Raw genomic sequence first — 25,747 nt, forward strand, 5'->3', positions numbered from 1 at the left:
AAGAATTATGAAACTTTTAACTTCTTCTCGTGTCTTCAGCTATAACTTAAGAGGAGAAATGATCGTAAGTGAAAACTAATTTATAGGAAGAACTGTGAATGTTTTCAGATCTACAGTACATGGCCGTACAGTATGTTCTGTTTAGAAAGCATAAAAAATCTGGCTGAAACTTTTCCACAGTTTATAGGTAGATAAAGTGATGCTTTATAAAAAATAATCAAAATGTTTCAAAGCAGATTTATTTATCTCTTTTTTTGTGTTTAGGGGTCAAAGAAGTATTTAGCTCATTCAACTATAATCTTTCCCTTCTGGCTGGCTAATAAAAGAGAGCTGTGTTTACTGGTTTTGTTGGCCAACATACTGCACCGCAGTTGCTGGGGCTTAGAAGGTATTGAAGTAGGATTGTCTTAAAACTGGGTTAAGTTCTCTGTGTGGACAAGACAGACAGACAGCCTGGAATGACAGACGGAGTTGATTTTGTAAAATTTACTACCTTGTCTGAATAAATAATCAAGTATGCCAAGTAGTTTGGTTGCTTTCTCTTTTCATTAAAGGTCCAATTTGTAAGATAAGTTGATTTTTGAGACTCACTCCCAGCTTGTCAAATACTGAGGCATTGGGATAGCGGCCAGCCCGACCTACAATTCCAATGCGTAAGTATTTGACGAGTTGGGAATGAGACTCAAAAATCAACTTTTCTTACAAATAGGACCTTTAAGTCACCGACGGCCCTAGCACCCTTTGCCTTGGTGTAGTGCGTGTTTGTTTTCTTTGACTGGGTGGTGCTGAGGTGCCTTTAGTTACGTACACTGATGTGGTGACACATTCACTATTTTTGCAATGTCATTTTTTGTTTTACACTGATAGCACATGCCTCATATTAGCCATTGCATTCATATACTTTCGTATACCACTGAATTTCACACTTCATTGCATTTATTATTATTACCTACTCTGTTTTGGCCTGTGAGCTGATCATAACAGCACCTTTAAAACTAAGGGCTGCTTTTTATCTTTAATGCAAAACATTTTTTTTTTCCTATTGTACATCATTTTCTGATTAGTGGATTATTTGAATAGGATGACGGATTGACCAATTGTACCACTGTGATTTCACTTTTGACGAAACAAACTCTTCTTTGTCAAGTTCTGTCTTTGAAATCCATCAGTGTAAAGTACTGATGCAGGTATGCAGATACAGATTGTTACCTCGAGTGGTATTTAATTTCTCTGCACACAAAGGCAGTTTATTGATCCACGTGTGCGCATATATTCGTGTGTGAGAATGTGTGTGTGGAGTGGGCTGTATACGGTAATGACAGTCATGCATCTAATTGCAGTGCCTCGGAGCATTGGAAACCTTTCTGGTTATCTCCGACGAGCACAGTGGGAGAGTGTGTGACACACGCTCAGCACAGATTTATGATGAATTGGTTCATTTAAAAATACACTGAACTTCTGCAGCCATGGAGACAACGGCATTTGGTGATTTTGCTCTCATTCATTTTCACTCATGCTCTCCCTGTACCTCTCGTCAGCCTTATTTTTCTCACACACACGAAAGAGAGCAAACGCTCAAAGCAGAAACACAAACATAGAAACACACACACTTAACACGTGCACCAACACACACACACACATTTTTGGCACCGGACCAGCTCAAACCTGCAAACACCACCACATGAGAAAAAACCTTTCTCCCGACACCGGTGAGGCGGTTAACCCCTTCAACAGGTTTCCTGTTGCCATGGCAACATGCTGCAGGATGACCGAGCGGGATGTGAGTGAAAAACCCATTTCCTTGGCGACCAGTGGAGACACGAAGAAACATCAAATGGTTTGTGTGTGTGTGTGTGTGTGTGTGTGTGTGTGTGTGTGTGTGTGTGTGTGTGTGTGTGTGTGTGTGTGTGTGTGTGTGTATAGAAAGTGAATGAGGCAATGTGTGTTTATGTGAGAACGTGCTCATCACCGCGCTCGCCACCCAGCTCTGTATCTCATCATTCCCACCAATGATGAAACAGACTGTAAGTAAGGGGCGGGATCGCTCCTTGCTGATTGACATGACTCTTTGTTCTGTCAAAGCAATTGACTTGCACACACACACACACACACACACGCACACATTCGCACAAACACAGGCATGGTTCCCCTTGTTCCCCCTAATGACTGCAGCCCTCATTATCTACCAGCGGTTTGTGGCTGTGTGCGGGAACGTGGAGACATGAAAAGAGAACAGTCTCATGCTCATTCTGCATCTCCGTGGATGAGCTGATGCGAGGAGAGTCGGAGAGAGAGAGTCATGAGCCAGTTCCCTCCGCATTCTTCTCTCCCATGAATCTGCCCACGCGCTGCCTTCCACCCACATCATCGCAGCAGTGATGGAACTTTTCTACCTCCTCCCTTTTTTGCTCGTTTTCTCACTCTCAGCTCCTTCTCTGCCTCCTATTCACACGCTCTCTCTCTCCCCTTGCCTCTCTGTCATGCCTCCTTCCGCAATTTGTGTCTCCCTCTCTCCTCATTTGTCATTCCTGAACTTTACCATCTTCTTTCTGCCATTTTTTTCTTCTTCATTTCTGTGCCTCCACCCCACCCTCGCGCTGTCTTTTCTGACGGAGATCACGTTTTAAATAATTTCCCCCGTCTGTGTGTGTATCAGCCATGGGCCTCCGCTACAGCAAAACTCTGGAGACTGCATATGAGGTTTTAAGAGTTTCCACTGTCATTGTAATGTCGTCTAAGAGTCCTTATGTTTTTCTAGTAAAGCATCCCTTGGTAAATTTGATTTAAGATTAGAAAGAAAGATCGAGCTGGAGATGCACTTATTGTGTTGTGTCTGCCAATAAAAGAGAGTCATACGAATAATTCATCTGCAATTACAGAATCGCAAATAAGCATTATTTGTTCGGGCATATTGCTTTGGATTGTTGTCCACCATAGAAATATTCCTGCAATACAATAAGCTCAGGCTTCGATACAATAGCAGTGATTCCCTGTATTATTCAACAGATCCATCCCACCATCAGAGTCATAGCATCATCTCCAGGGGCAGGTGAATGAGAGGGGAGCAGTTTTATGCGATCACAGCCAGTGGAGGTGCCTCATCAAAGGCCTTCTGGCCTGGCCTGCTCCCCTGGGGCATCGCCATCCTCCAGGGGACACATCAAACACATGAAAGGAGAACCTCCAGAGTAACACTCCTTTGCCTCCATCACAGCCGTCCGCGTTTATCATCATACCTGACTGGCAGTTATTTCCTGTGATGCTTTGTGCTGCAGTGGACGCTTGCTAAAATCAGATCAGATTCTTTTGATTTTGTTTAATTCGATCCACCTTTCAAGCTGCTTATAGATACAAACACGTATTTAAATGTGGGAACTGTTTTGAATTTGATCGGATCAGTAAGCAGGCCTTTATTCTCCTCGGCAGACTTTTACCTCATTTGAATCAGAGGAGGCATTCACACAGGAAACCTTCACATAGAATATCATTCTTTGTGCTACATTTCAAAGTACCATACCAAACTTATTTTCCATGCTATTGCCTATTGGCGGAAAAAATAACACTGCATCTACATTCGACCATATTCTCACTTGCAGTGTGCTTTCCCACCGCCAGCTGTATAGCAGACAGTATTCACAAGGAAGGGGGGGGTACCAATGCAGCCATCTTGGAGGCAGTGGTGCATGCCAATGTCTGGCTGATGAGTTCACAGAGGAAGTAGTTCATCTTCCTCCACTGTTATTTTATTCATTACTGCCTGTCAGAGAGGGGAACACACACACACACACTCACATAAGCTGAATACAGTGTAGGCACGCAAACATGCAGGCAATCAGGTGTGCAGGTAGGCACACATCTTTATGTAGTGTTGTTCTGTGTCTTATCTGCTTAACTTTTGACTGTTTTCATCTCATAATGGTTATTCTTGTTTATCTATTCCATATACCCGCTATTTATATGGTATGTCATTTAAGCTCATTACAGTTGCCTGAGGCTTTTAGATACATCTTTAAATAGTAGCTCTGAAGTCTTCTAAGGATTAAATGGAGATATAGGAACCCTGCCTGCCTGCGGTGATATGCCTTTGCTTTGTGTTTGTCTTTTGTTTTGTCAATTTGAGATGAACTGCTCTGGCCTACTTGTGGTGAGGGCAATTAGAAGTGAACCCTTGGGCAGTCGCTGTTGAGGATTTCCGGATTTTCTCACTCGAGTAAACAGTGGCGCATTTCAAATACACACGTGTACACAAAGTGAAACGCACAGAGTCAAAGGTAGCAAGCTCAAAGGGGCAGCAGAGCACTGTGTTCAGGCCCTGGAGGTGTAGTTACTTCAGTGTTGCTTCTCGGTCTTTGTAAGACACGTTGCGTGTGAGAGGCTGTTGGGTAGCTGGAAAAGAAAAGAAGCCTCTGGGCATTCGAGAGTCAAGGGAGAAGGTAAGGAGGAGAAAGAGTGTGGTGTTCTGTAGCTGCCTGGTAGGCCATGCTTACCGGAGCTCAACAACACTCATTAAGCTCAGCTGCCTGTACGCTAAAGTTTGGGAGATTCAAACCGAAGAAGACTCCCATCCCTCCCCCTGCAGGCCAAAACAACTTCTGAATTCGACTATATCTCCCCAGCTTCCTCTTGAGATGGAAATAAGTTTTGATTTGCCTCCACTGTTGTCTGGCTTCAGGACGCATAAGAATGGTCTGTGGCCGTTTTTCGGGGTGATGCACTGCAATGCTGTAATGTGGAAGAAGTCAATAAAATGTTACCCTCTTATTATTAAAATGTTCTGTGAGCACACTCATTCATCCAGGTCGTCTGGTATCTCGACCTGGATGACTCAAAGTCGGATGTGCTGTGTAGTCCTGAGGATGTTTTGCTACTCATCTGAGAGGCCTCTTTAATTATAGTGATGACGAACAAGGGATTTTCCTCTTATTTGTGAATGATTCACATTATAGCACCACATTGTAAATAGGGATGCACAATATTTGTATAATATCTGATATGCCAGTATTTCCCGATTATTAATCCACTTTTGGCCGATTGCCAATGCTGATATGCACATATTTGGTTGGTGCTACCAATTAGAGAACTGAAGCAGAATCATTATTTGAAATCCTCTTCTTATCAAAGAGATGTGTGTATGAAGGTCTCACCTCCTGTTAATAATTTGTACTCGTATTTGCAAAGTACCAATGGTAAATAGTTGTATGTTATGCATTCATTTTAGTTGGGCTGTACCAAACAATTATGTCTATTCATTCTGTTTAAACTCATTATAGTGCTATTTGTATAATAAGCTTTCACCGTTGGCTGCGTAGGATTGTTTCTGATTTGTGTGAAACATTTCCAATAACTCCAGAGCTTTGCAAAGTCCAAAGGTCATTTGCCGAAAAAAGATAAATGCAATAATTTCCAAAATTCATAAGATTTGTTTTTATTTAACAAAATATTCGGCTTCAGTCATTATTTGTATGCATTTAAATTAAAACAAGTAATTTTAGCTGTAATCATTGAAGAAAGTCAGAGGTTTCGATAAAAAAACAACAACTTTTAATTTAATCCAATGAATCACTTTTAAAAATACGATTTTGTTTGAGGTTTTTTTTCCGGGTGGATGTTGCAAATGTTGCAAATGTAAAAAATATTAATACCATCCAGTACAGCCCTGCATTTTAGTGCATCCATTAGTATCGTTTTAAAAGGGTAGTGAGTGTGTTTGTGTCGGACTCTGACATCAGTGTATTGTGACGTTCTCCACAGAGACCACCATGCTTAGCCGTTGGGGTCCTTGTCTGTGTGTGTTGACTGTCTATCAGTGACACACCAGGGAAGAATGTATGTTTCTTCACACAAACACACACACACACACACACACACACACACACACACACACACACACACACACACAAGCAGCAGCAGCAGCATCTTTTCTGTCTCCCTGATATTAAAGTCTTGCGGACTAAGAAACTGAAGGTGTCTAACACCAGTTGATTTATTTATGAGGCGGGGTTCAATACTGGCTTTAGGGCTGTCTTTAAGGCTGGCCTCTTATAGTCTATCCTTATTGACCGCATTTGTGGTCTTCATTAATATTACATTTTGACATCCTGACAGATATGCAGTCCCAGAGGATAGCAGCAAACTAAAGTTTTCTACTTCACCAAAACTCCAAACTTTAACAGGGAGACTGTGATTGTTCTGGCAGATTTGAGATTTTCTGCTGCAGTTTAAAAGAGCGCATCTTAGAGAGGCAAAGCTGATTAGTATGTGTAGCAAAGTTTGCAATTTCATCTTTGCTTTTTTTGATGGATGTGTGTCCTGAGTGCACGAATCAGAGCTAAATTGGTTTGGTTTGAGTGTTTACCTCCAGCTTTGATTCACTCAGGTTTGATCTAATAGGTCAGGCCAGGCAGAACGTAACTTGCTCTGGTGACAAGCGATATATATAAGTCTCCTCTGCTGCTGGATCTCAACCAGCACTACAAAAAAAATCAATAGGGATCATTGTGTCATAAATTATATTGCAGGAAATTAGAATGGCTTTGGGTTAAGAGTCTAACATTTCAGATGGCAGAAGAGATGCCGATTTATAAACAGACTGGATACATTGATTAACATTACAAAATGCTTATTCGGCCGTGCATTCAGAGCTTCTCTTCATGTGGTTTTCTTACATGTAATTTAGAATAGGTACTTAGCTCTCCTTTAAATTATTCAGGGACACATGCGCCGGCACACACACAACCCACACACACACATGCAGGACAGCACTGTGATAGGTGATGCAGTCGCGAAGAGTCACTGGTGATGACTGTCACTTGTGGTCCCATGGGTGTCTCAGTGGTCAGAGATTGGGATGTAACAGAGGAAGACTATTATTGTGATCTACTCAATTATTCATCTATGAAAGAACTCAATACCCAGTGCGAGAGAGCGAGGGAGAGAGAGAACTTTGGGTTGACATGAAGCATAGCTGTCACATGCCCAAGCATAATGTGACTCTCTCATAAATTAAAAGAGCAAAGGATTCAGAGCTTAACAAGTCATTTTGTGAAGTAGTTTTTAATGTCATTGATTTAATTCTTGGAACCAGGACAATGAAGACATCTTATTCTTGATGCATTTCACACTACAGCTCTTACAAAAGGGCCTGTGAACATCAGTCGTAACATTTCAACACTGTGTAAAGGTAACATCTCTTGATTGCTCCTCCATTGTCCGGAGGCATGCCAGTGCTTATCTCAACTGTGTTCACTTTGTACCTTCCCCGTTCGACTCATCTGACAGTGGAGTGTATCTTTGCAGATAGCATCGGCGAACCAGCCTAGCTTTGCTGGTGGGAACAAAATGCTTGGTTCGCTTTTATTTTAAACAAACTTGAGCCAAACACAACGCTGTGCCTTTCCTTGCACCTCGGCCCCACCAGCAACTATTCACTAAATGGATTGCTGCATTATACCCCCCCCCCCCCCCAAAAAAAAAGAGCAGTCATGAATGTAACTGCCAGAGAAGGCATTTTTATCCCATGTTGTGTTTACATACCAGCAGAACCACCTTTGATGGGATTAGAATCACTAAAGATGTGCTTTAGCTGGCCTGGGAAGCTGCTAGCAGGGAGAATGTGCAGGGATTTATGCATTTTTGATGCAGCGTGGGGAGGAGTGGAACTCTGAAAAGGCTGCATGACCTACTTAGAGAGCCGTGGAATTCAGACGACTCGTCATGCCACAAAAAGAGAAAAATCTTTCTCTCACTGTGTGTGTGTGTGTGTGTGTGTGTTTCAGAGAGATGCATGCAAAGTGTGCTCTTTCACATGTTCTTCTCTGCCTGCTGGTGTTTGTGTGCGAGGGATGTGACACAGGCACACACGCTGTGAATTCATCAGAGAGCGCTTCTTTTTTCTCTCTTCATTTCTCTCTTTACTTTGCATTAGTGTGTGTATCCTGCTCCATGGGCTGCATCTTATTTTAAGCCTTTCAGTCTGTTTTATTTAAAAGCCTCTGTAATGAAGAGCCTTCTGACATCCTGCAACACTTCTTCCCACAATCCACTGAGATGGCATCTGGCTGGCTGGCTGGCTGGCTGGCTGTAGACACGCGCGCACACACAGACAAGCACGCTCACTTTTATCCACACAAACACGGGACGAACAACAGCTTCTCCCTCTGTCCCCATCTAAGGGAAAAATGCAATTTTCTTTGCGACATGGCCTTGTACACAAATTAATTTTCCTTTGCAGTCTGGCCCCTTCTCTCCCTCCTTTCTCCATCACCTCCTTCTCTCTCTCTCTCTCTCTCTCTCTCTCTCTTTCTCGGTAGCTATGGCAACACAGTGTTGTACGTCAGCTTCTCAAACGAGACGGTATTGTCCGACTGCTCGGGCTGTCACATTCCTGTTTCACCGTCACCCTGTAGGGTGAGAGAGAGAGAGTGGGAGAGAGAGACTCTTTTTTTATTGCTATGTCTTTCCAGTCACCTCAATACAGGCCAGTCAATAAGCGATTCATTAGAAACGACAAGCACTCACAGTCAATGCCTTCAACTGGAGTGTTTATTTGGCCCGGAAATTAGCTATTGTGAGACAAGAGTCGACCACCTGGTTGGATGGTGTGTGTGTGTGTGTGTGTGTGTGTGTGTGTGTGTTTGTCCGTGTGTGAGTGTATGTCCATGTGTGTGGTGTGCTTGTAGCTACTGGTGATTGATGATTGTTTGTGGACACTGTTGGCATGGCCCCCAGCCTGGTTAAATATGCGCTGGTTGATGAATCCCAGGGTACATGGTGTTTGTGTGTGTGTGTGTGTGTCTGCGTGTATTGGTGACAGTGAGTTCATGTGTGCTGGTGGCTGTGGACCTCCCAGCTGATGTAAATCGTTGCTGGTCTAAAGCAGGCTCATGCAGAGTAATTATTGGACCTCTGAAAAACATCCACAGAATCCACTTGGTTCATTTGTCAAAGCAACAGAGCAAATTAGTAAAATTACAAGTTTTAGATAGAGAAATTATAGTCATAATTGTGGTGCTTTCCCACTTTTGTTAAAGATAAATAAAAGGGTAACACTTACTGTAAGTGCTTATTAACATTATTATGTGTTAGAAGACTATCCACGTGTTAATGATGTCATCATACACGTTTACTGTTAGATTATAAGACATTTTAACAGCTGAAAAGACTCGTAAGGCTTTGATGAACATTCTCAAGCAGTCTATAAACTGTTAACTATTTACTTACAGTATAATTGCTTACACATGTCTTATGACAAAGTCTTACAAATTAATGTTAATAAGCATCTTATAAGGACTTGTAAGAGTTTTCCTTACTCTTAACTCACATTTTCCATGAATGAATAAACAAGCTGTTCTCAGAGGAAAATAAGGTCCCCAGAACGCCGTTTGAAGCTAGAGAGGTGGCAGGGTCCGTCAAAGTAAAACAGTGTGAAATTGTGCTGTCCTTTGAGATCAGTTTGTTTATTCAGTTTATTCAGTCATGAAAACAAACAGAGTTTACTTATTTAGTTTGCTTAGGCATAAAAAAAATCAGTCAATGAAGATCTTTCTCTTATGATTAAAATTTCTTCCCCAAAACTACATAGTGCACCTTTTAATATAAAGCGTTACCAATAAAACTGCTACCCATCCAGAAATGTATTTCCCAGTGTCTTTTCATTCCACTTCGATGTCAGTATCCATTCATCTCTAACAGCTATTCTGCAGTCCTCTGTGCTCTCCTGTCACTGACTGTTTAATCAGCTTTCAGCGAATGTTAATGATTGATAAGCACATTTACTTGCCATGTTATGGCAGTCCACTCTTTGAAAGCATCCTTTGAAAAATACGGTTAGGTGATTAACTGAGACATTAATTGGATTGAGCAGAGAACTGCAACACCCAGAGAAGATGTATTAATGATGCAATGCTTACAGCCCTGACCCTTAATAACTTTAAACCTCCTGGAGATGAGAGCAGACAGAGAGATGGGATGAATGAGAGGTGGGAAGTGATTGGGGAAAAAGAGAGGGCACCGGGTGACAGAGAGAGGATGAGAGGTGCAAGTAACCGCGAGACAGCGTAAGAGTGAAAGAGTGAGAGGGAAAGAATGATGATGTGATGAAACAGAGAAAGAAGTAGTGTATAGGGAGGGAGGAAGAGAGGTTTAAAAAATGAAAGAGATGTCCTAAATCCAAACAGAGACTAGGCTAGGATTCCTGGGAGGCGGCGTTCTGCTGTAACAAGATTGATGTCCGTGGACAGAAGAATCCCTAGGCTGCAGAGAGGGGCAGCCTCAACTGCTCTCTGCTCTATCCTACTTAGTACACACACAAACACACACACACACACACACACACACACACACACACACACACACACACACACACACACACACACACACACACACACACACAAGCACAGACCTCCATGCACCCACTCAACCAATATGACAGGCAGTTTTCTGAAGTTCCACAGTCCACCGTGCCTACACTTCCCAGACTCCCATCTGTCTTGTGTGGAATAAAGACAGGTGCTGCTTTCCTCCAGTCATAAAAGTTGCCAATAGATGGTCCTCCTAATTTGGAGAAGGATGAGTAATCTGCTAGTGTTTGTCCTTTCAGACCTGACTAAATGTCAACCTGCAATATCTTCCCTTTCCCACTCTCTAAATGGCCGTTATTAGATAACCAATAGCAGGGAGGACTACTGGCAATGTCATCTGAACACACGAGCGCAGACGTGACTTGTGTTATGATTGTGGTGGGAGAAGTGCCCTTCGAAAGACAAACTGAATCTAAAATAAACTCCCATTATGTTTTGCATGTAAGGAATTAATGAAAACATGATACCAAAATGATTGACAGGCGAAGTCAGCGACAGTTTGAATTTAAATGCAGAATAATGGAGGTGGTCACTGCCAGCTGCTATTGCGTCACACATGCCTAAATATTGTTGCCTTGTCTTCGCACTGTATTCACTGTATTATGAAACTGTATTTTTGCACTTACTGCCCTTACTGTGAGTTGATTTGATGTTGTTGTTGTCTTGTCCTTGATGCTGCTATTTTGACCCTGTCTTGGCTAGGTCTCACTTTTAAAAGAGTGTATAGTGGGAATCATGGGAATTGTAGGATCCAGCTATTTTGGAGCTTAAATAAAAATGTAGTAAATATACTAGAAATTAAAAGTTGACATATGTTGGCCTATCCAGTTTGTTGCAGAATGTATGTGCATTCAAAAATAATCTCTCTCAGTTATCTCTTATTGTCCACTTGAAGTGTGTGATGGTGTCCGTATACGCAGGGGTCTAGCCCTCTGCCTGTATTTTCTTATTTTCTTAGTATTTTCCTGTGTTTGGGACATTTGTAGGCGTCAATGTTTCAGCAGTGGTATGTAGCCTCCAGCAAGTAACAGCAACAATAACCTGGTCTTTAAAAACCTAACGACCAGGTTACGTTCCTGTCTCTCTCTCTTTACTCTGCTCTCTATGTGGCTGTTTGACTGAGGGTGGGGTGAGACTACAAACACACACAGGCAGAGCAGAGAGGCAAACAGAGGACAGTAGATACAGTTTGCTCAAAATTAGAATTCCCAAAAAAATAATCGAACTGTATCTTCTAGACGCTAAAATTTACTGTACAGGAAGAAAGTTAAAGGAGATAAAGAATGCACATGTGCACAGGCACACACTTTACAGGGATAGTTTTACATTTTTAGATATAAACCAAAATACACTTATTTCACGTATTTAATACACTTACTTTCATATTTATCCATTCAGTATAAGGCCACAGCCTACCACTGACTAGCTTAGCACAGACGGACACTTTGCTGCTTCCTTTAAATAATCAGGACAAGATGAAAACCCTCTCTGTAACACTCGAGTATTTTGTCATGTTTCCTGTAACCACATATTAGCCTATAATTAACTGTAGAGGTAGCAGCACTATCTCCAAGGAAGGTGGCGTGTGCATACACACACACACACACACACACGTACACACACATGCACACTACTGCTGCTCTCTGTTGGGCAGCTGATGCAGACTGTCGAGGTCTAGTTTGAGCATGTTTCAAGTATAATATAAAATGTTTATCCACCTGTCGTCCCTCCTAACCTGGATATGACTGGTGGTCTCCACTCTTCCAGAATGCATTATATGAGGTAAACAGGCTAGAGAGGGCTTGTAAACAGTGGAGGCAGGGACTTTTAAATGTGAATTCTTAGAAAACAGAGTTCAGCAATATCCAGCAGAACTTGTATGTTTACACTGGAAGAGTTTTCAGATAGATTGCGGAGAGGGGGGGAAGGGATGGATTGGGTAGAAACTTTTACACAGTTGTTGTCCATAAAGCTTTAATTGACAAGAAATATATGAGGGGTTTTATGTGCGCCCGTATTATTCAGTTTATAGGCTGCTTCAGTTGAGAAAAACTGGAACATAATCTTACAAGTATCTTGAAGGGTGGCAATTTTTCATTTTCAGTTAATTTGGGGTTGTGCTGTCAGTGATAAAACAGAAGCAAAAAAATTTATGAGGAATGCCTTGAGTCAAAATCGACCGTGGTTCATTTTGTCTTTGGAAGAATGACTAACAGACTTGCACAAGTTTTCTCTCTGTCTCTCTGCAGTAGCCCGGGACACCTGTATAACACCGAACTGACTCCCATTTACTACTGCACCATTAACCACATTCATTAATTCATTCATTCCTCCTTTGTCCCACCTCTTTTTCTTTTAACTGTCCCTTTTTACTCAATTCATACGCAAGAGAGTGAGTGGAGGACCTTCGGGGCCAAGAAACAATTAACTTCATAATGGCATCTTTCCCTTTCTCTTTATTCTTACCAATATCGGTCCACGTTCCCCATCTCCCAGTCTTTATCATTTAACTAGTTAGCAGATACATGGGTAAGGGCACCTCTGCAGTGAAGGAAAAAGTACATGACATTTATTGGACCCTTGCGTCCAAATTCTGTCGGGCAGATATTAAAACAACCTTTCTTCTTTTATGACCAGAATGATCATCATTACCATTATAATAATACTTAAGTTCCTGCCAATCCATCAAGAGCTGTTGAGATATTCAGTCTGGACCAGCCACAGTTACAATTACAATACAGAGACTTTGTTTTATGCATTCTGTGTTAATAAGGATGAAAATAATGACATAATAACAGCATTTTTATGTTAAATACTTAACTTACTTTTAATTCTCATGCAGAGTAATACACCCCTTTGATGTGAACTTGTGTGGATCACTGCTATAAACTAATATTAATCAGTTTCATTAATTCATTCATTCATTCATTCATTTATTCCCCCTGCCCCTTAGAGAGTCAGTTCACACCACTGCCCTGTGTTTGTCAGTGTCTCGATGGTGATTAATGCCAGTGTGATCCCCTGTGATTGACAAGATTTCACAAAATGCATGCCCCTTTCCTTTAAAACTATCTGTAAGAACGGGAATTCTTCTTTCCAGGACGTCTGAAATTGAGTATCTCTTTGTCTTCTCCATTTTACCATTCGTCTCACACTCACTGAGAAGGACAAGGCGCAACACCGCACTGCTCCACAGTGCCAGAAACAGGTTGTAATAGCTTAAAGAGGAAAAATGTGTGACAATTTGTGATAAATCGAGAGAAATACAGGAGAATAGTGACCCTTGGAGGAAACTGGGAGAGGGTTAGCTTTACATTAAACAACTGAAGTGTTCCTAGAAACCCCTGTTTCTGTTTCTATTGAAATAAATTAAAATGAACAAATTAAAGAGTATGGTCTAGACCTGCTCAGTTGAATGGGAAGTGTCATGAGATGACTTTTGTTGTGAATTGGCGCCATATATAATAAAGATTTACTCATTGATTTGCGCATGTTGGTCCACTCTCACACTGTGATGGCTTAGTTATAAGCAACAACTCTACTTTTCCTACGATAAAAGCTCAAAATGTCTGCTGTCAGAAAGTTACTAGTAACTGCAATCAATCACCCATCTACAAAGCTAACATCTAACTAAGAATCCACCTATCTTTTTTCTCTCCTCTCCTCTCCTCTCCTCTCCTCTCCTCTCCTCTCCCTTCTCTTCATCCGATGTCTCCTCAGGGAGCGATTGGCTCGTTTCGGTGGGATTACACTTTGGTCCTTCTGTCCCCCTCACTGGTTAGCGCGACATGTTCCAGCTGTTGTCAGGCCTTGTCAAAAGCACAACAACCTGTAATAGGCTTAACACAGCGTCTGCTTCCTGCACAGCACAGATTGCTAATAAAGGTGCAATGTGTTCGCTGTGATTTTAGTACCACTGGCCAATTTGAGCTTATCTCAGATTCGTGAGTGAGCCGATGCTCGTGTTAATGTGTGTGTGTTTGTTTATGATTGTGTTTTGGCACACATTTGCTGAAGGATGATGATTTATATGGTGTGTGTGTGTGTGTGTGTGTCTGTGTGTGTGTTTGAGAATAAGCATGACCACTGGGGGAGAAATGTGTGTGTGGCAGAGACAGAAAGTGAAAACGAGAGAAAGAGACTTGTCACCACCGAGGAGGCATCCATCGTGCCATCATGGTTATCCCGGTGGCCATCTGAGCTCTCCAGAAAGCGAGGGATAGATTGAGTGCCATAACGAGAGCCAGACTGCAGGGAGAGGTGGAGAGAACAGGAGATGGAGGGCAAACAGCCATCAGCTTGAGCAGCTCAGTCAGTCTGTCGCAGCGGATTTTAAAGGCCAGTCTCTCCCAAGTGGTGGCTTCCTCGATTCGTTTTCTTTCTTTGTTGCAGGCATGCAATGTGAAGGGAATGAATTGAAAAAAAGAAACAACTCCATCGCCCCATCCTGCGCTCAATTTTACTTCATCCACTCTCTCTCGATCAATGTGTACTCTCCTGGTATACACCAGGGCCCGCTGTCTAAATGTTACCACAAGGAGCCTCGATGCTCGCTGCATACGCAACTCATGCATCATCCTCACCTCTTCCTCCTCCCTTTCTCTCCCTCTTGTTGCTCTTTTTTCCAGGTACCTCACTTAGAGCTTTGGCTATTGCTTTTTACATTGGTTCCTTAAGTCTGAAAATTACCTGTCGGCCATGTCTTCCTGGTCAATTAGAAAGAGAAAAGGCACGGTGGGTGGTATGTTATACCCCAGCGGACCACTCAATTGCCAAGGGGCTCATTGATGGGGAACAAATAGCTCTAGCTTCTTAAAGATTTTACGTCTCTGTTTGTAAGGATGAGGCTGCCAACGCTGTGTGAGAGGTTCAGTCAGCAGCAGTTGACCTTAATTGACAGAACAATGACCCTGTTGAATTCAAGGGAGCCCTCTTTATTAAATTGCTATTGATATACAGCTAGAATGATTAAATATACTGCAACAACCATAATAAAACTTTACCAAACTGTTGCAGACAAATTCACTTACTCAACAGCCCACCCTCCTTCATTCTTCCGACAGTAGTTGGTATTGACAGCCATGACAAAGTTTAGAGGATTACTTGGGTTTGTACATGGGGAAATAGATAATCTCCTTCAGATCTAACCTATCGGCTGCACTCTGCTAACTCTATAGGGCTTTACAACACCAAGCATATGTTTAAGCTATTGCTAGATTCAGCAAGGCTCACATTTCCTCTCCTGGCTTGGAGATGTGCAAGTAATTCAATGAGGAGTGCAGGCAGGAGGCAGATGTGGCTGTTAGGGGAGACCACCTTTTTGCATCTGCTGCACTGCTGCTGCATGGATGCTCAAAACATCAGGACATGATGCTGGGATGTACACAGTGTGAGGGCAGGATGGATGTTCAGGGGTCTCCATCAGTGACAGTGCTGTATGTTGACTGTAGTAAACTGTGGGTTTACACTGACAAATGTTTGTAGCTCCTGGAAGTATTGTTGTATTTTGTTATTTATTGATTTTCATTATTTTATAGGCATATTATAGAGAGTGATGTATTACACACGAAAACTTTTTCCTGTAGTTTATTCTCCATGTTTGTGTGCGTTCAACGTGGGACTTTGTTCAAGGTGTTTTGTGGTTTCCAGGAGAAATATTCTTAGAATACAGAGTAGAATCCTCAGTAAGGCATTACGAGTAAAATCTACTCACTGAACTAAAAATATTTATAAAACTCATGAAGCCAAGGGTGAAAGTTGCACAGATTTTATTTATTTGATGGAGAGAGGTAATGTTGTTACCACACACATCATCAAGGTTCTCACAGCCTTTTAAATCAGTGAAAGTGTATGACGGTGAGAGGAAAAATGAAGTCCTTGAAAGCTCTTGAAAATACAAACGTGGGTCATTGAAAGTCCCCCCACAGTTGTGTAATTGTTTCACATGCCACCTGCCTTGAGAATGGCCAGCGTGCGTACATGAGTGTTTGAAGGTGAATGTGAGCCAGAATGCTATTGTTAAGCCAAACTTAAAACCTGCTTATTCTCATTCTACAAATTCTCAGCGGTAGAGAGGTAATTCTCCTTGATCTGTGTCTCAAGCTATGCTCTGTTGGGTGAATTGTTGAGTTTGAGGGAATCGTGCCTGGAAAGACCTTGAAAAGTCCTTGAATGTGATGTTTAAGAAAGTGTTGGAACCCTGCAAACCCGTTCGCGCATAGGTATTATGTATACACTGTTCACAACTGTGGGCAAATGACATCACATTATCATAATACAGGTTGACGAGTCGACAGCGTGTACACATCCAGTCTTAACCTGTAAAGGCACATTTTCTGCTGTGGGATTCTTGAGGATTTTGTTCTCAGTAATCACCTGTGCTGTTGGCCTTGTCATGAATAAACGCAGTGTGTGAAGAGCAGATTGCTTCTGACATCAGATCAGGCTCTTCCCTCCCTGTTTCTTTCTGTTGTTCTCTCTCTCTCTGCCTCACACATACTCACATGTGTGTGCAGTGTTGGGCCTCAGGTTGCTGATTTGGGTGCAGTAATTTGCCATTAAACGAGGGACAGGTGCAGCTGCCTCTGTTTGCAGCACTAACAAGGCATTTCATCATGGTTAGCTCCAGCCTGGTGCTCTGATCAGCTCTTGTTCCTGTCACAATATCGCACATGTGTGCTCGCACAAACGCACGTGAAGATGCACATGCACAGATACATTACAGAAACAAACTCTGGTGGTCTCTACGGGGATGTTACACGTATAGCGCTGGTTAGAATGGAGGGTTTGGGTTTAGAAACACAAGTTCAGGACAAGTTCTAGGTGTGCAGTTTTGTGGCTGACCCTGTGGAGGGTTAATTTACATCAGGTAATAATCTAAATATTGTCACCTAGTGCTTTGGTGTGAGGCAAGAAGCCTAAAAATTTTTAATGGAAATTAAATCTGTCACCATTTTTTGGTGACAGATGGGTGTGTTTGGTCACATAGTAACATCTTTGGCATTTTTTTTAATGTACATGTTTTAAAATGGTATTCTTAAAGCAACCTTCATTTTCAGTTGATTCTGGCGGCCACAGTGGCCGAAAGTGGTATAAGCACCACCACCATCTGTCGTAAAAGTCTTGATCTGGCTAGCATGTGCAGTTGTTTTTGAAGCAAGTCAAACGAAACAACAAAAAATTATTTTAAAAACAATTTTTTCCTATTAAACACAACTGTTTGCAGGATGCATAGAGTTGAGGTAATGTATCTATTTGTGGCTATGTGAGATGAATAACTATAAAATGATGATGGTGAAACAAAGTAAACTTTGTTTTAGTGCTATTCATACATCTTGAGTAAATGTAGCCTTCAGCTCACAGCAGGGCCACCTAAAATGGCTATTTGAGCAATCGTAAGTCAAGAATCAGAAATCCTTACCAAAGTTTGTTGGGAAAGCTAACGCTTCCAACATTCCCCATGTTGCATATCTGTCTAGGTCCTGTCTTATTGGACACGTTGACAGGCTCTTAAATAACTAAATGTATTCATAAAGTATGCATTAAACTTTGTGCCTCAAACTTTGGTGAAGATTTGGGATTTTGTATGTTTTAATCCTCTCCAGTGACTTATTATTGCCAAAATGTGCTGTGAAGTTATTTTCAGAAATATATGCATTAATGCATGTTAACCTTCAAAGAGATTCTGTTTCCCAAGAAGTTACAGAACTTTGATTAAAAATATATAACGGATAGAAATTATCCCAGGGAACAGTAGATAATGAGTAAAAAAAGAAAAAAGCATTTTATTCAGGCGTCTGTTTCCTCACATTTACTCTAATTGAGTGTGATTAATCAGTAGCACAATAGCTGATGTCATCATGTAGTGCTATATCAATAAGGATGAATCTCAGCAGCTTTGTGTAAAGGTCAGCGTGAAGGAGAGGTAATGGAGACAATGTATTGAGGAGCATTTGAAATAAACTCCTCCTTGGCCATCTGTCCCATCTGTAATATCCTCTAAATGGTAAACGTAGTGCTGCAAACTCACTGCACTAAAATGTCAAGCTGAAGAGGAGACATTTCTCAAAAGTAACAACAGCAATATACCGTAGCCTGAACCTTGTAGCAAGTAGCTCTAAATCCAGCCGCTGAAGTAAAACTTGAGATTCCAGATTTCCAGTCTATGGATCCACAACATTAGACAGGGTTATATTCCTCCATTGAGTTTTTATCTCCAGGTTCTTCCTCCCTCAGCCCTCACCCTACCAACTCTCACACACACATGCACACACACACACACCTTCCTTGGCCGTCTCCCAAGGCGGTCAAACAGATTACTACGGGCGTTAACCCCATCGATCTGCTCCAAATGGCCTCCAAATGCCAGGAATTAGATTTCAGACTGGGGAAGAGGGAAATAAAGTACTGTAGTATTTCTTGCTGCTCGACTCGGGAGCTAAAGTGCTGCTGTGCCTTCCTCATTGTACTAGGTTTCCCTTCTCAGAACCCTGTTGTGTTTTTCAGGAGAGTTATATTTGTTTCCCTTTGCACCTTGTTTAGAGCATGTTTCTTGGGGAAAATTGGGATGTAAGATACAGCCTATACCTATCCTTGAAAAAGACATAGATGTATTACTGTTGAACAAGAAAATGCGAGAATAACAAGTAAAAGAAATACATATCAGGAGAGAGGGAGTGGCTTGTGCATGGAAATGACGAAATAAGATGTAAGGATTTGACTTATGCTCAATAAACTATATCGCCAGATAAATGCATCTTTTCCATAATTGTCGGACTGTAGGCAAATCTGTAGGGCTCGGTGCAGCTCCTGAGCATCACAGAGAGCCACTGAATCATTTTCACAGTCATGAATTACTCCATTGTGGGGTTATAATGGAGGGCAGGTCTATAACACTGGTTGATTTGGCTTTATTATAGCAGGCGCTTAATGTCAGGCTAATACCTCTTCACTCCTCTCTTTCTCTCCCTCTATTCAGCTGCCTGTTTCTGCCCCATTCTCCCACCATCACCTTCACTATCTCCAAGTCTTTTCACTCTTTGTCCCATTATATTCCCGCTTCGTCTATCTGGCATTAAGCTTTGCAGAGACTCCATAGCTGAATAAGTATTGATTAATGTCTGAGTGGTTGTGCTACCTAATGAGAGACTAAATATAACCATCGCTACACGGGGCCCTGCCGCGGCCTCCTCCCTCAAGCAGCACACAAAGTGTGGCATGACAACACACCGGTCAAGGTTTCTGTGAACAGACATAACAGATTTTGTGCATGTGTGCCCGGTAAAAATAGGAGAGGATGAATGAAGCACGAACTGAGGTTGAGAGGAAAAAGAACACGCAGCTATGCTTTCTCTTGCTGTTTTCCTTCCTCTGTGAAAAAGCGAGAGGTTCTAATTTTAGTGATTTTTAATTGCTTACTGCATTTCAGTTGAGCGATTCTATTGTCATTTGAGAAAATTACAGATGTGGTTGGAGCTGACACTACTAGTTGATGAAATGATTAGATGATGAAAGAAAAATAATTGGCAATTACTTTGATAATTGATAAATAGTTTAAGTCATTTATCAGGCAAGAGAGCGACATGTTGTTAAGTCGCAGCAGATTTGCTGCTTTTCTTTGTCTTAGTAGTAAACTGAGGATATTTGAATTTTGGTCTGTTGGTTGGACAAAAGCAGTTTGATGCTTCTGCTTTGGGCTTTAAGAAATGGTGGTGAGAATATTTCACTATTTCCTATTTTTTTTATAGCAAATGCTTCAGAAGCCCTTTTAGCCTGCTTTATAGCTACCTCCTCAATTATAAAAAATGTTTAGTACTCACGTACCCTTATGAGCCAGTAACTTATGAATGTGACAGTACAAAACTGATACAACACAACAGATAAACATCGGCAGCTGCTGTCAGTGAATACCATCTTACTTGCCGATAGGCTGCCTGTCGTCAACAAGAAGAATGTTAGTCAATACTGATGTTAAACCAATAAATCGGTGCATGCCTAATATTTCTGGCATTAAATGGACCAAATAGTTAGTCCTAGTTGCAGCTCTATATATGAGCTTTGGGTTTTTTAAGCTTAAAGCAAAGCCGTTTTGTAGTTTCTTTAAAGAAAAACTGATGAGACTTCAAAAGGTTTTTGCCAAAGTCAGGATTTATCACACCCACAAATATGGAAACATCCACAGCGTGGTCACAGACACCCTGAGGTTGGCTTAACATTTCGCACATGTGTACACAAACACACACAGACACACACGCACGCACACACGCACGCACACACACACACACACACACACACACACACACACACACACACACACACACACACACACACACTGTAAACTGGGCTTAAAATGCTGTGAAACAGTTTTATTTGCTGCAAAGGGGAGTGAGGACCATAACCATTCTTTACCACCTACACTACATTGTCACTCTCCGTAATAAATCAGCTTAAACCTGCACTATCACCAAGCTCTATTGTACGCACATTGACAAGTTGAGTTGCCCACATTTCTTCCCTGTTGCATGGTAACCAATTGAGAGTCGCAATCCTTCCAGCCCACCTTGTTATGGCCAGCTGGAGAGAAATGAATGATAAGAGTATGCAAATGGAATATCTTCTTTAATAGCGTGCTGTTTTATTCAGCTGTGTGGCCAGGATAAGGAATCCCCACTGTGTCTAATCACATCTTCTCCCTCTCATTTCACCTGAGGCATATCCGCAATCTAGTCTATTTTTGACTGGCATTACAGCATGCATTGTTCTCTATCGGCATGAATGTATGTGCACAGGGGAAAGCAGTTTTTCCCCCTGTAATTAGTCTTCTATTTAAAAAATTGATGGCATTCACACACACAAAAAAAGTCTGATGAATTAAATCCCAGCACATGATTACATCTGTGGCGGGGTGAGTGCAGAGAGGGAACACGGCTGTAGCAGTTCACGTGTGTTACGCAGCATCCTTCCTCCTCTCAAAACAATTAAACAGACAAGTGAGGAACGCAACATGCGTGTGCGTGTGTCAACCCTGCAGGCATGACACCTTCCATGCTCTCAATAAAGTTACCAGCAGATCACAACATACAGTCTTACATGTCTGGTTAGGAGTCTCATTCCTCCACATTCGATTTTCAGTTTTTCAATCTGCGCTGCCGAGGTCCGACTGTGCTGCTGTTCAGCGGGAAATCTCATTCAGTTGCCGGCTGATGGCTAACAAGGTCAAATAACTCTCCAGATGAGATGGACTGTGTCAGAAGGCACAAACGCACGCACGCACGCACACACACACGCAAACACACACCACCTGCCATTCAGTCAGTCAGTCCATCTATCTGTCAGCTGCACGCTGGAACACATCCTGAATTGAGTAGCAATAATAGAGGACTGAGGGGGGAAGTGTTTACCGCTGATAGGAATATCATTACAAACTGTGGAAATCAGGGAATCACAGCAAAACCAGTTAGCCAGCTCATGTAGCGATCAATAGAAACCTACACAGTTTTTTTTTCTTCTCTTCTCTCATTTCCCTTTCTCTCTCTCCCTTTTCGCACACTCTTTTCCTCCGGTTGCCATAGTGACGTGAAATGGCTGCATTCTGCAGCACTGGATCAGAGCGGGGGCCCGCTGCTGCAGCCTGTGAGAAACATTGTTTTACATGATGGTTTCAAAGCACACACACGCAAGGCTGCAATTACTCTGCGTGTTAGCTTGTGCCACGGAGAGTGTAACAAGTTAAATGTTATCTAAATGTCATATCGTTTTTCATGCACAGTGTACAGTAAGTAAAGTAGTGAGTGTGCTGTTTTTGTAGTTCAGCCACCACAGAATGTCGAAGAGTAATGACCCACAGCATTTTCATGTACAGATGATGATTATTGATTCATTTTATTTTGGGTATCCAGCAACGCCTTACATCTTTGACTATCATCCAAAACTTTATACAACTTATTCTCCGGCTAGAAAACAAAAACAAAAACAATTTATAATGCAACTATAATCAGTCAAGTCTGTAGGTTTTTATTTGGGACTGAGGATCAGATTATTCTCTTGTGTGCCAGCTGAGCTACACGGTAGCCCAAAATAGTCGGAATATATTCTATAACTTTCTCCCGCTATCCTCTCATCGAAAATTCAATATGTTTCTACCTTTTTTCTCATTTACTCCTCCTTCCGCTCTGTTTTTATAACAAAAACTAATCAAAATGTCTCCTTTCTCTCCTTTTCTTGTGTCTCTCCTCCTCCTCTCTCTGCGTCTGCAGTGTGACAACGCCAAGGGGCTGAGGGCCTTCTTTGATGCCATATGCTACGGTCCCAAACACCTGATGATCTTCGGTGGCGTCTGCCCCTCTGTGACCTCCATCATCGCAGAGTCCTTGGAGGGATGGAATCTGGTGCAGGTAGGATTTGTACTGTATATGTCATCATGTGTGTTTGTGATGTCTGGCTGCTGTCACTGCAAGTCCATCAGGATTAAATAGACTCCTGTGTAAAATGTTTTTTCCTTTTTTGTGTTGCTATCAGAAACCAGATTTTTCTACTTAATTGCGTTTCCAAAAATTCTCGTCCCTTACAATTGTGGCTTGCAGATAGGTCCTGGACTTTCACAGGGGTCCCGACTCATGGCTTAATCCTTCATTAACCTTGCTAGGGTGAATGTCTAATTGGCGTTGCTCTAATCCGTAGAATCCTCCTTCATTTCACAATCAGAGGCAAAATGGCTCGAACTTGTTGTACAGTACAGCACTCCAAATCAGATGTTAGAAAATTTGAGCTCCAGCTTCCAATAATCTCTGGACTTGCATATGAAGGAAAGTATATTATCAACTTATAAAACCGACTGAGGGCTTCTCCTCATGGTGCAATGCTGTCTTATGTAGGTGAAAAGATGTTTTTAGGATGTTTTGTCAATGGTATGAGCTAATAAAAGTGTTATTACTCAGTCCAGTCAATGTTAATTACCTACAGGACATTCGTATAATAGATTTTACCATTCAATTATACTCTTGCATGCTAAATGGTTTTTGCTGCCATTAACTTTGTAGAACTTAATGATTGCTCACTGTAGGCATTAAACACCAGCCATTCTTCCATCTGGTAAACTTCTGACCCCCTGAGTCATTGCTTACAGTTTCTCTGACTGTGATACTGTACTGCAGCACCAAAGAGGGGAAATGCCTCCCTCCGAAGAATACCTTCCATTCACTGCGAAAACTACAAAGGTTATCGGGCACAGATAAGAAAGGAGTGAAGCTTGTGCTTGGAAGAGATAGCATAATTCAAGAGGCTGCATTTTGAACAGAATGTCACATTTCGTGGCATATTTCCCCCCCTTGCAATTACTCTGAACCTGCTGCTTTTCATGTTCCTTTTTGCTTGTGGTCTTGTCAGGGTCACTCAGGAGTGAAAGGATCGGCAGGATGAGGGAATGAAAGGATGAGCCATTTTTTTGTTTCTGCACTCACTTCCTCTTCGGTGGTAATGATCTCAGTCCGGAATGAGGGGTTCAAGCCATAGTTGAATTTGAAGTGCCTTTAAGTATTTGTCTGTGTTGTTTGCGTGTGTGTTTGTATGTGTGCATGTTCTCCTGTCTATTTATTGGCTTGTTTGGCTGTGATTACCTGTGAGAAGTGCAGTAGCAATCTTCTGCTCTGCAGAACACTCTGCCTGGTACAGTGTGTTCCCCAGAGCACTTTACCTTCCAGACCCCTTTTTGCTATTAATACACAGACCAGCACCAACAACTTCATGCCAGTCTGATCCCAAACACACACTGTGACACTGACTGAATACCAGACAGCTTTCGATTGAGGGAGAATGTAAAGGTGAAGGACTGAGAAAACACCTAGTACCTGTGTTTAAAGGAGATGCCTTAAGAAAACACGTCGTCGCTGTTGCCACAAGCAACTAAATAGCTTTTTTTAGGCATGCAGGCGTGTAGGTGCAAGGGCACTCTAGAGATATTTTCCAATCAGTGAGCTGTCCAACACCAGGGTGAAACAGGTGTCTCTAAGTGTTGTGGTATGATATTAGATGTAATTATCTGCCATTACTTGTGTGTGCATTTGTCTGTATACAAGTGTGAGAGCTTATACAGTACATGCCTGTGTGTTGTTATATTTCTGGTGCGGTACAATGTCAGAAGCAAAGGTTACTGTTTCCTAAGATCCAAGATGTCTCTGCAAAACCTGAGCTACATCCTCATCTGAGTGTGACTCACCAAGCAACTATAATGTGCACTGCAGAAACAAACGTCACTGGATGTAAACAACACACCAGATAGCTTTTTGTTGCTCTTACCTGTCTGTTTAGTTGCTCCTCGCACTTTGTCAGGTTGTTAGATTGTTGCCCTGAGCTTCTCTGCTCCATCTTCAAGCCCAGAGTGTTCCTACTGAATGTGTGCGTTTGTTTATACTTTGTGTGTGTGTGAATCTGTGCGTGTAATCATGTATGTGTGAAATAAGCTATTTGTATGCAGTGTATACTTCAGTTTTTTTTTATGAGAGACAGAAAAATCTCTGCAATGACAACAGCTGTGGTGGGAGGTAGTTAGCCGTTGCTCCAAGCTAGAATAATGCTTTTGTCTGAAGGGTGGAAAGAAGAGAGGGGATTGGAAGGAAGGGTGTTTCCTGAACCAACGAGAAAGGGAGAGAGGACGACAGATGATCAAGAGTTTGGAATCTTGTACCCCACAGCGTTTATCGTGCCACATTAGCGGGGATCTGTTTTTAAAACTGTGAATTCTGTCACCCTGCATATTTATTCCCCAGCCCTGGCACCCCGTCTGCATGAGTTGAGTTGGTTTGGAAGGAAATAGAGAATTTTTCATGGTGATTTCATGGGCCAGGCTCAACAAGCTCATCATTTCAACATCAAAACAGGGAGCTCGCAGATACTATCTACAGTAGAGATGGCTGAGAGAACAAGCACTCCTGGAATAAAGCTTAATCATACGCCCATAAAAATAGCCTTCAATCAGTGTTGATGCCTAATGAAGTCAGCTTTGAAAGGCTCAACAAAAATAAACTCCCACTGCACACCCGTTCATTACGATCTATGCTCACACTTGAATGCACATACTCATACTTAAAAGCAGAACAGGTTTTTGAAGGGTAGCAACGGTGCTAATGTTTATGTACTAAAAGCTAATAGCCTACATTGTTTTGATCCTAGCAGGTGGAACAAGGTCTTGAAAGAAATGTATCCTGAAAAATCTCTAATATGTTTAGAAAATGATACAAGGATGCAAATACCAATAGTAATTTTGAAGATAAAGGGTGGAGAAAAAGAGTCAGAGGATAAAGAAGAAAAGAGAAGTGGGAAGCTGCATTAACTCTGTTCCAGTCTGTGAGTCTCTTGACGGACAGTTTCATCCTGCAGGGCCGAGGTCATATCAT

The 25,747-nt window shown here is 41.9% G+C and overlaps 1 protein-coding gene across 2 annotated transcripts in view; it reads left to right on the forward strand.

Moving 5' to 3' along the window:
- gabbr2 (gamma-aminobutyric acid (GABA) B receptor, 2) overlaps positions 1 to 25,747 on the forward strand; it is a 190,577-nt gene that overhangs the window by 35,403 nt on the left and 129,427 nt on the right. For both annotated transcript variants that reach the window (XM_084378728.1, XM_084378727.1), the window contains one exon: positions 22,613 to 22,750. In XM_084378728.1, the coding sequence (XP_084234854.1) occupies positions 22,613 to 22,750 (138 nt within the window). The remainder of the gene's footprint in view (positions 1 to 22,612; positions 22,751 to 25,747) is intronic.

The sequence above is a fragment of the Pagrus pagrus genome, assembly GCF_965226575.1.
Source record: "Pagrus pagrus genome assembly, chromosome: 17".
NCBI lineage: Eukaryota > Metazoa > Chordata > Actinopteri > Spariformes > Sparidae > Pagrus > Pagrus pagrus.